The sequence below is a fragment of the Aegilops tauschii genome, chromosome 5 (genome assembly GCF_002575655.3).
Source record: "Aegilops tauschii subsp. strangulata cultivar AL8/78 chromosome 5, Aet v6.0, whole genome shotgun sequence".
Lineage (NCBI taxonomy): Eukaryota > Viridiplantae > Streptophyta > Magnoliopsida > Poales > Poaceae > Aegilops > Aegilops tauschii.
The window spans coordinates 304,910,790-304,922,625 of NC_053039.3; the positions used below are offsets into that span (position 1 = coordinate 304,910,790).

An 11,836-nucleotide genomic window follows, 5' to 3' on the forward strand; every position below is an offset into this window, starting at 1 on the left:
ACGTTTGGGATGTCAGATTTGCTAAATCTGATTGGATGCTCTGAGTGTCTGTTTGGTTGTTAACATGGATTCTTGGGTATTTGCATCTGTGACTGGTTGGTCTTGTTTCGTTCTCGTAGTGTAAATTGCATCAGTACAGCCGAACTGAGCGTTCCCGACGGACGACCGAGGGACGTTTTTAAGTTTCATGCGGCGTGGTTTTTCCGTGCGAGTCAGCTAACCAAACAGTTTAAACTTAGCCCCGAGAGTCTGATTGCGCTTGATGTAGACAGCCCATTTTCGAGCTTTGAAGTCGCCATTTCTACTGGCCCTGGACGGCACCTGTAGCACACACTGTGCATCCATCCCGTGCCGGTCTCCAGCTGCATCATTCCCAAAAGCATCGTCGCCACGTCCTTTGACCGCAACAGCTGTGACGTAGGTACGTGGCGGCCCGTCCCCATCCCCGCCATGCCTCGCCGCTTGCATTCGCACACGGCACATCTCCCCGCCGCTGGCCCTCAACCCCACGGCACCCAATACAACCTGAATCACCCCGAAACCGCCGCAGTTTCCCCGGTTTCAGTCCCAAGGCGGGGCCCCGACGGCGACGCCCACTGTTCCGCGGCGCCCCCACCTGGCCACCTCCCGGCGCGTACGTGCCCCTCCTGTCTCCCTTGACGTGTCCACGACGACCAGAGAGAGCGGCAAAAAAATCTCGCCCCTCCCCGGGGCTGGGCCCCGCGCGGTTCCAGCCCTCGGGTGGCACGTAACATTGCGCGCCAACAAAGAGCACGACGTGTCACGTCTCCCCCTGGCTCCGGTCGCCGGAAAATTTAAAAACTGCGTCGTTGCGAGGTCAAACGGGACACGGGTCGCCCCCTCTGCGCTCCCGGGGGGCCACCGCGCGTCTACGAGGTCGCCCCGGGCCGAGAGCCAATGGGATGGCGGCACGGCGCGCGCAACCACCACCCCCAACCCCCGCTTTTTCTTTTCTTTTCGAATTCGCATCCGCATCATCAGACCCGACGGAACCTTTGCCCTGCCCCCCGAGTTGGACCGGCGATGGAAAGAATTTCCGGGAATTCCTGGCTCCGCCTAAACGGGACACGTCGCAGTGTTTTACACTCCCCGGGCCACGATCGCGTGCCCGGTCGCCGTCGCCATCCCCATCGCGCACCTGTGCCCGCATTATTCTATCCGGACGTCCGCTCGTTCGGCGCGATTAGGTTGCGGGGTTAGATTGGACTTTCAACAAAAACACACTAGCTTAGATTTGATTATAGTAGTAGATTAGTAGATTAGTGAGGGTGTTATCGTGGCCGCGCGTCACGTGTCCCGGTTGGGGAGAGGGAGGGTGAAGGGTGAGCCGTTGATGGGCGGGGGCACGTGTCGTGGTGCGCGCCGCGTGCCATGCGCAACTCGTGGACGGCCCGGATGTTGCGTGGGGCGGTGGATGCCACCATGTGTCGCCTCCGCCTGAGAGATGGCGACGCGCGCCATGGATGTGCCACGCCACCTGCGACCAAGCTTTATAAGGGGGCCGCCCACCACGGACTCCTCTCCTCCATTCCATTCCATCCCCCTTCATCTTCTTGTAGCCACCGAGCCAGTCAGCGACCGAGCGGCGGCGATTTCCATTTCATCTCAGAATTCAGACGGTGTTCTTGTCTAGAGCAAGAGGGGTTTCTTGGCGTTGATGTCGATGGCGCAGGTGTGCTGTGACTCGGCCTCGTCGGCGGTGGTGGTCGGTGCGGAGGCGGAGGCCAGGGCCAGGGCGCGCGCCGGGAGGCGCCGCAGAGCGGGCGACGCGGCAGCCAGGTGGAAGGTCACCGCGGAGGCGCCGCAGGGCGCCGAGGAGGCCGCGGCCACGAGGAAGCGCCGCGCGGCTGGGGGCGAGGGGGTGCCCGCGAAACGCCACGGGTTCACGTCGGTTGCCGGACGGAGGAGGGAGATGGAGGATGCCGTCTCCATACGGGAGGCCTTCACCGTCCCGGCCGAGGAGGGGAAGCCCAGGCGCGACTTCTACGGCGTTTTCGACGGACACGGCTGCTCGCACGTGGCGGACGCGTGCAGAGACCGGATGCACGAGCTCGTTGCCGAGGAGCTCGCCGGCGCGGCCCAGCCCGAGTCCTGGACCGGCGCAATGGAGCGCAGTTTCGCGAGGATGGACGCCGAGGTGACCGCCAGCGGGGGCGGCGACAGCGCCAGCTGCCGCTGCGAGGCCAACAAGTGCGACCACGTGGGGTCCACGGCCGTGGTGGCCGTCGTGGGGGAGCAGCGCGTCCTGGTGGCCAACTGCGGCGACTCCCGCGCCGTGCTCTGCCGCGACGGCGCGCCCGTCGTCCTCTCCTCCGACCACAAGCCCGACAGGCCGGACGAGCTGGAGAGGATCGAGGCGGCCGGCGGCCGCGTCATATTCTGGGAGGGCGCGAGGGTGCTGGGCGTTCTGGCCATGTCGCGCGCCATCGGCGACGGCTACCTGAAGCCGTTCGTGACGGCGGTCCCGGAGGTGACGGTGACCGACAGGGCGGCCGGCGACGAGTGCCTGATCCTTGCCAGCGACGGCCTGTGGGACGTGGTCAACAACGAGACAGCGTGCGAGGTGGCGCGGGCCTGCCTCCGGAGGGGCAGAGACAGGTGGTGCGCCGAGGCGGCGGCCATGCTCACCAAGCTGGCTCTGACCAAGAACAGCTCGGACAACATCTCCGTTGTCGTCGTCGATCTCCGGCCAAGGAATCATTTGTAGGAGGGCGACCAGCTGCCGTGATCTTCCATTGCAACAATAGCAGTATAGTAGTAGTAACAGTAGGATCAAATCCAAAACTAGCTCTATAGTGATTCTACTGATTATTTCTCTTCTTCAAAATTCATTTTTATTTTTTTTTGCAATATTTCTCCCTGGATCAAGTTCAGTGGAGCACATAGATTATGGTGGGGTTGTGGAAAGAAATAACAACTGGTGTAACCAAGTTCGATCCTGAAATTGAAACAGAAGTTCAGTTCATCAGAAGGAGGTCAGTTTTTTTCACATTCTGAAGGCTCGATTCAGATCTGCAGCTTCTGTTCTCATCAGTAATTCTGCTTAGATGGAGGATGATACGTATCTCATGTCTTTTAACTTCGTATAAGTTCAGATTAGATGGGTGATTTCCCGGATCTTCATCAACTTCGTAAGTTCATGAAACCTGGTACAGATTGTCCTCTAACCGACCTGTTAGTAGGACTCAATATATTCTTCTCATCTGTTCAAATCTATTACACTAGGTACTGATGGTTAGATCGGTGAAGCACAAACTATATCGAATATCTTGGTACAACCGGAGCACCCAAAAAATGGGGGATCTGGGCGCCATATAAATAAAATGAAGTCAAATCAAAGATACTAGAGAAAAGATGAAATCAAAGAGAACAGATCCGGGACAGCTCTTGACGCTTGCGTGAAGACGAAGAAGAAGATCAGAGGCTCCCAAGGACGCGAAATATTTCTTGTGGGATTCATCTGGAAGCACGACACCTGCCCTGCCCAGCCCAGCCCAGCCCAGCTGTGTGAAACATACGGACGGCCGGAGACACCGCGCTGCGGTCCAGGCCATTCCGTCCAGCTGGTATGGGGTTCTCATTCTTCCCGGCAACGCACGCAGGCGCACCTCGACAAATTCCCTCCTTCCTCTTTAAAAGAAGGGGTTTGTCACTCGCTGATTGGAGTGACGCGTCGGAGGGCATTGAAAAATCGTCCACTCCAAGCATGATTTGCGTCCGGCGAAGGACGGATCTTTTTTGCTTTATTATGACTGACTGATAATGGCGACAGCGGAGCAAGATGCAAGGAACCTCCACGCCCGACCTCTATCATCTCACAGGGAGCGGGGGGTTTGGTGGGATATGTTCGTCTTCATCGTCCAGATGTTCGTCCCAGGCTCCTCCTCCGTTCCTGTTCCTCCCGTCGTTCGGTGGCGCTGCGGACGGAAGGTTCGACACGCACACGCATCGCCTGATTGAGCGGTGTGGTGGTGTTGCTGGTGGGTGGCCGCTGGCGGGCGTGATCAGCCAACATATCGGATCTGCTCATGGATGGTGAAGAGAAAACTCAACTTTCGAGCTGGCTTCTCTTGTCCTTCTTTCGGTTCTCGCCGATCCCGGGTCGACAAACACTTTTGTGTCAGCTGCTTAAAAAGTTGTCACTCCTTGATATAGCAAAATATGAGTGAGTGAGAAAATGAGGCGTCTGAAACAACAAGAAAATAACATAAAATAAGGAACGTCTATTTGAATACCACAAGAAATTTGCAATTTTGCAAAAAATCATGTCTGATCCCAGGCTCGAACTGGGGACCTTTAGTGTGTGAGACTAACGTGATAACCAACTACACCAACCAGACAGCTTGCTACTTAAGAGAAACCAACTTTACTTATACACACTCAGCGTGGGCTGGTCACACAGCCCGATTGTTCAGTCTACGATGTCGTGCACGGCCCGGAAATGCATAGGTACCCATGGCTTCTCCTCTCCCAAATACCGCACCAATATAAAATAAGTGAATATGTGTGCCTTCTTTTCAATTTTCTGTTTTACAATGGCAAAATGTTCTGCTGGAAACAGGCCAGATGATCCATGACGAATGGAAGAATGATGACGTCCACTTAATTGGTGGCCATATTCTCAAAAAGATTCACTCAATCTCTCAAATTTTCAGGAGCTTGCAGTTCAGAGAGATGCCAATGAAGTTGCTCAACGGTATGCGAAGGAAGGTTTATCCATTGTATCGGGTGTATCCTCTTATGATGTAATCTCCGACTTATTGATTGCCCCTGTTCAATCTGATATTGTCCGCCTATATGATGAATAAACAGTTTGTCTAATTCACATCTAGATGTTTTCTAAGGATATCACATCTAAGCTCCAACATATAACGCAGCAACAAGGAACAAAAAAAAATTAGGACAAAAAAAATAGACCACAAACATAGTGGACATCAGGTTAACTATGTCACATCTAAATGTGTCCTAGACAGACCCATGAATAAAATGCCTTGAAGGGTGGTTCTAAAAAAGGAATTTTTTTGGACTGATCCTATAAGGGTAGTCCTAATGCTCTGCTTTGGACTATATATTAATCATGAAACCTAAGCAAACATCTGATGTGGCACCTGATTTGTTGTGGAAAGAGAAAGTAATTATATTTCAGTTAAGATATACTCATAATGCCAAAACCAGCTTTTTGTCCCTCACGAAACACATTAAATGAAATTTTTTAGATACAACAAAAATGGCTTCTCCCAGTGCTTAGGTAGATGAGAGAGATACTAGGTTCATGAAAGGGCTTAGCAACTAAACTCCCAATGCATAGGTAATTAGATTTTTCTAGCTAACCTTCCTTCATTTAATTGTTTAGCAACTAAAATCCCATGCATATGCATTTTTTGCATAGGTTCGCACACTTGGCACTATTTCTTTCTGGGTCACCAAAGTTTTCTCTCCCACCCTTAATTGCTTTGATATGTCTGGATTTCCCCACATGACATTTTTAGCACTTGTACATCATGGAGCATTAGGAAGGGCCTAAGATACAATCCATTGGAGAAGTTATGTCTGAGTACATACTTATGCATATGGTATATACGTATAATGCATTCAAGGTCTAATTCCCCTAGGTTTACCTAGGGTTCTTAGGTTCCTCTTGCGACGCCGCCACCCAAGTGCATCTACTCTTCGATTTCCCAATTCCCTCACGTCGAAAATTTCCCAACAAAGTTTACGCCGTGATCCCACGAGAGTAGGCTACACCATGCTACCCTTGCATGGCAGAAACAGGATCTCATGCGCCGCCGGAGGACGAATCATCTGGAAATGGTGCAGCGGTGTTAATCACTCCAACGAAGAGAGTCTCGAGGATAGGTTTGAGGGGTTGGATCTCCATGGGGAGGAAGAGAAAGACCATGATCCATCTAAAGAGATTGAAGGGTTGCTTGAGGAAACTCGATGGATTGGAATTTTTAGGGTTCACACACAGAAAACCCTTCAGTCATGTTGCCTTGTTTAAATCTATGCACAATGCCTAGGCCTCTCCGCAAGGAATAAATTTCAAGATGATGAACGACGACCTTTTCCTGGTTCAGTTCACGTGCCCTGGTGGTTGGAATCGCGTCATGGGCGGTGGTCTATGGGTGTTCTAGAATGATGCAATTGTTCTTGAGGATATCACGGGATAACTGATGTTCAAGAATACCAGTTGAATCGTATTCCTGTCTAGGCTAGGATCATGGGTATACCTATTGGTCTCATGAAGAAGATGGAGCTGGCAAAGAAGAATGCAAGGAAGGCGGGAGCCCCCGCGATCAAGGTAATGGGTTAATGAGGGTCGGTTAAACCCTTTGAAGTATCACCTAGCTCATGTTTTTGTGAAACTTGATACTCCTCTGGTCTGTTTTGTGCCATTAACACTAAAGGAAAAGAAGAAATACCCTGTTGAGTATGAAAAACTGCCAAATTTATAGGGTTTTTTTGGACTTGCCGGGCATGTAGTGACTGGATGTGGTGATGGCATCCATGGGGTGATTGGATATTAGTGAGTTATAACTCTAACCGTGGTCCGATGGCAAGAGGTGCGCCCCGTGGTGGTGAAGCAATGGGTAGAGGAGGAGGAATTGACAGAGGTAGAGGCAATTCATGGGGTGCCAATTCCAAGGAAAATACGGACTTGGATTTTTGTGATGGTGGCGGTATTAACTCTGGTGTGGTCGTACCTATGGCGCGCAAGCAATTGATCGACCAAGATGGAACTGTTATGGAGAGATCGGGGTCTCAACCCTCGACATACCCAACCGGGTTTGTCTTCGACAAGGTGAATTTTTTGGAGAACATTAGCAATGAGACAATAGATAACAGTAGTGAGCACTCCACAAAAAAAATCCATGACCAGAAAAGGTAGAGATCAGACACCGGTACAGACTCATTAAATAGTACACCGACGACTCCCCTCGAGGGTTGTTTCCGAGAGCAATGAAAACCATAGGTTGGAATTGTCATGGTATGGCCAGCTCCACGGTAGAGAGAGAGCTTCTGGACGTCCAGAAGCAATGGGGGTCAGATGTGATCTTCCTGTCTAAGACACGTTCGAACACAACTAGGGCAGAAAAACTGATGAAGAAACTGAAGATGGATCATGTGGAGGTGGTCAGGAGTGTTGGTGCTTGTGGGGCCTGATCTTGTTTTGCCGTAATCCGGTGGTAATACATGTCAGACATAAAACTAAAAATTGTGTTGATGTGAGTGTGGGAGCCTCAACTTGTGAGTAGTGGAGACTTAAGGGGTTCTAAGTGAAGATCGTTGCGAAGATAAAGACCTATCATGGGGATATCTCTAAGATCTTTCCCAGCAAGTCCAGATGTCATGGGTGGTTTTGGGCGACTTTAATGAGATTTTATACTCTCACAAGAAGGAAGGAGTCGCCTGATAACCCACAAGTATAGGGGATCAGTTGTAGCCTCTTTCGATAATTAAGAGTGTCGAACCCAACGAGGAGCTAAAGGTAGAACAAATATTCCCTCAAGTTCTATCGACCACCGATACAACTCTACGCACGCTTAATGTTTGCTTTACCTAGAACAAGTATGAAACTAGAAGTACTTTGTAGGTGTTGTAGGATAGGTTTGCAAGATAATAAAGAGCACGTAAATAAAATCTAGGGGCTGTTTAGATAAAGACACAACTAAGTTAGTGTGACGCCTCCGATTCAATCGTACACTAATCATACACGCAAATGTGTATGATCAAGATCAGGGACTCACGGGAAGATATCACAACACAACTCTAGACACAAATAAAATAATACAAGCTTCATATTACAAGCTTGGGGCCTCGAAGGCTCGAATATAGAAGCTCGAAAGCACGGGAGTCAGCGGAAGCAACAATATCTGAGTACAGACATAAATTAAGCAAGAATGCCTTAAGAAGGCAAGAAACAAACAACAACGATCGAAGAGGCAAGGCCTCCTGCCTGGGACCTCCTAACTACTCCTAGTCGTCGACGGTCTTCACGTAGAAGTAGGTATCCTCCGGGTAGTAGTAGTTGTCGGGGTGGCAGCTGGCTCCTGAGATCCACCATCTGGTTGCAACAACCGGAAAGAAGAAAGAAGGGGGAAAGGGGTAGCAAAGCAACCATGAGTACTCATCCAAAGTACTCGCAAGGATCAGATCTATACTAAGTATGCATTTGTATCAAATGGAAGGGTTGTATCTGTGGACTGAACTACAGAATGCCAGAATAGAGGGGAAGGCCTAGCCTATCGAAGACTAGCATCTTCAAGCAGCTCCAAGCATCTTCCAGCATGTAGAAGAGTAAAGAATATCATTTTAATTAACAAGCATGTTGTAGCATTAACGCCCAGAGATCCTTCCTTGACTCCCTACGAGAAAGCAATCTCGGAGCCACATATCCATCACATGTCTCAAGTAACCAATCGTAATAGATCAGGATACAAGTCTGAACGTCCATTACCGTGGACATGGTATTCAAATAGACAACTTCCCTGTAGGGGTGCACCACGTTACCCAACATGCTCGATCACTCTGGCCGGACACACTTTCCTGGGTCATGCCTGACCTCGGAAGATCAACACGTCGCAACCCTACCTAGGCTCAGCAGAGAGGTCCCCGCCGGTCTACATCCTAAGCACTCCGGGGTCTTGGGCCCATCGCCCGTTGCACTCCGGTTCGTTGCAAGCAAGGTGAATACCAGCACCGCCTCGGATGGCTAGCACGATCCGACCGTGCCGCAATGCTGAACTGGACGTCTGACAAAGCTTTGACTGATACCGCGACGTCAAGGCCCACAACTATTCTCGCGTGGTGGTTAGTGCGTAAAGGCCAGATGCCAACTCAGAACAAATACCCAAACCTGTTAGTGCATTGGGGGCTCGCGGAGACGAGCAGAGACTCATGATAATGTGACCCCGTCGCCCCGTCTCGTGGACTTACGGCAAGGGCCCAGAATGCCCGGCCGTGCCACGTAATTATCTTGCAGGTGCTCTCCGGGCCCGCCCGACTTTCACAAAGGTCTCAAGTAAAGTCAAGGTAGCCGTGTGTCCAAACATCAAGGGGAAAACCCGAGGAATCACCCTCGGTGTATTCCACTCGATGTAATCGTCAAGGTGAACGTAAGAGGAACCACCCTTGAGGTTCACACTTGAGGGGTTGCACGACAGAGTCGTATCGGAAGTGATTAAGGTGGAATCACCCTCGATAACCACAACCGAATAGCTACACTACAGAGTCATCACCAGGAGTGCGTTATGAGGTATCACCCTCGGCACTCGATAGTAGCTCTACAGAGTCGAGCAACAGAAGGGGCGTGATGTGATGTAAGGTGTCGGGCTCTGGTCGTCGATCACGTTGATTGAGTCGTCGATGATGAAGCAGGGGCAACAAGGACAAGGTGGGGGTCATTGATGGATCACTAACCAACCTATACTAAGCAGTTTAGGATAAGCAGGTAAGGTACAACATCAGGTACAAAAGAAGGCTATGCATCAGATATGAGCAATCAATTATAGTAGCAAAATCTAATGCAAGCATGAGAGAATGGAATGGGCGATATCGGGATGATCAAAGGGAGGGCTTGCTTTGAAGCTCCGCTGAAAGGGAAGAAGAGTCGTCGTCGATGTAGTCGATCACAGTGGCATCAACAACGGTCTCGGGGTCTACCAGAGAAGAAGAGGGGGAAGAAACAGTAAATACATAGCACACAGATGCATTACTAAGCATGACATGACGATATGCAGTGCTAGGGGTGTTCTAACGCAATGCTACACGATACCGGTGAAGGGGGAAACATCCGGGAAAGTTTTCCCGAAGTTTGGCATTTTCGGACACACGAAACGGAGGGGGACGGTTGCATGTTCACTATGCTAGAGACGTGTGGAGGACGAACGGACCGCGTATTTGAATTCATCATATTTTTCTGAGCAACTTTCATGTATAAAACTTTTTCATCCGAGCTACGGTTTAATATCTATGAATTTCTAAAGTTTTAAACAATTTCTGAAATTATTTTAATATCTACAAATTGCTACGTGTACCCAGCTCTGTGTACACAGAAGTGTATATAGAGGATGACAAGTGGGCCATGGGGTCCCAGTTGACCCAGTCAACAACCCAGTCAGAGTTGACCGGTCAAAGTGAACAGTGCCAGCGGGACCCAGCTGTCATAGACAGTAGCTAACTTTATTTTGGTTATTTATTTTAATCTCCAGGGGACCCACATGTCATTTGCACATTTGACTAATTAAACAAATAAACTAATCTAATCTATTCCTAGACTAATCTAACTCTAGTTTTTTTATGTTAATCTTACTCTAGTTAAATAAGCGGCTAGAAGCACATCTGGCTGTGCATGTTCTGCACACACGCACGGCCATGTCAAGGCCATGGCCAACAGAAGCGTAGAGCAGCAGCGACAACACAACTGCAGAACGGCGGCAACGGCAGCACAACAGCAAGCAGTAGCGGCCCGAACAGCATGCAGGGCCGCGCCAGAGGCGCGGGCGGCGCGGGGCGTGGCCGACGCGGGCGCGGTCGGCAGCGTGATGGGGCAGCAGCAGCAGCGCAACCATAGGTAGCAGGTAGCAGCGCGCGCAGCAGCGAGCAAGACAACGGTAGAGAGCGGCAGCGGCGTCTAGGAGGAGCAGCAGGAGCTAGGACCAGCAGCAGTACAACACGGGTGGCTGCAGGCGCAGGTGGGCGAGGCCGGGTGGAAGCAGCAGCGGGCAGCACCGGGGTGGTCGTGGGCGTGCGGCGTAGCAGCAGTCTACAGCAGTAGCAGAGAGGGAGCAGCCAAGCACGCGGGTGCGCGCGCACAAGGACATGGACGGGCAGGGGCATGGGCTTGTGTGGCTGGGCGCCCACGAGCGTGGTTGTGACCACGAAGCTCGGGCGGCCATGGCGTGCGCGGAAACAACAACCACGGTGGCAAATCAAGAACGAAGCGAGGGGAAGCGGAGAAGAATATCACGGGGCCCTGTAGTCGTGCAAAAGCGAGCTCGGGGATACCGGAGAGGCTCGGGGTGGAGCGGATTGAAGACGGCCGACGGTGACGACCCGAGACGAAGACGATGTGGGCGACGGAGATGGGAGCTCCCGGCTCCAATCCGGTGGCGCAGAGGGTGAGGTATACGACGGTGGTCCTCCAGGGCTCGTCAGCGCGGCGGGAGAGGGTTGGTGGCCATGTGCACGACGGCGACTCGACGACGACCGCGTCGGGCGCGGCTGAATCTGGGGTGAGAGAGGCGAGATGGGGATTGGGACGAGTGGAGCAGAGGAGGAGGGCAGGTGAGGCGGAGGGGAGGAGCCCGAGGCGTCGGGGCTTATCCCCTCGCCGGCGAAGTGGTCGGGTGGGAGCACGCCCTCGGTCGTGTACAGTACGAGGAAGACAACCGAGGGGTGGGGCTGGGCTAGCTGGTGGTTCTAGTGGGCCAAGGCCCAGGGGAAGTGGCGGGTTTTCCTTTTTTTATTTACTTTGCATATTCTTTTCTTTTTCCTCTAACTAGTTACTGCTTTAATTAGTTTAGGGCATTAAGCCACTTTGCTAAAAATGTTGGTTCACCACCATAATTAGTTATGGAATATTTGCAACACCTTGAACATTTTAGCTTTGACATTTGAAAACTTTAAATTTTGATTTTATTTTAAATTTGAATTTGAAACGAACTGAATCCAAGGGGGATTTAGCAACAGTGAAAATGATGACATGGCATCATTAGCAGGGGATTACTGTAGTTAATTATTCGGGTGTCACAGTTAGCTTTAGTAGAGAGCTTTTTGTCACGAGAAAGTTATTTTTCCCTAGGCAATCGATAAC

At 51.2% G+C, this 11,836-nt stretch overlaps 1 protein-coding gene and 1 non-coding gene across 2 annotated transcripts; one reads left to right on the plus strand and one right to left on the minus strand.

The window, feature by feature from the left end:
- The first annotated feature begins 1,536 nt into the window (after window positions 1-1,536).
- LOC109744884 (probable protein phosphatase 2C 68) lies at window positions 1,537-2,992 on the plus strand. The gene has a single exon (XM_020304024.4). The coding sequence runs from the start codon at window positions 1,679-1,681 to the stop codon at window positions 2,726-2,728; it is 1,050 nt and encodes a 349-aa protein (XP_020159613.1). The 5' UTR covers window positions 1,537-1,678; the 3' UTR covers window positions 2,729-2,992.
- A 1,295-nt stretch (window positions 2,993-4,287) lies between these two features.
- Window positions 4,288-4,361, minus strand: TRNAV-CAC (transfer RNA valine (anticodon CAC)). The gene has a single exon. It is a non-coding gene; the product is annotated as a tRNA-Val (tRNA).
- Between the last annotated feature and the right edge of the window lie 7,475 nt (window positions 4,362-11,836).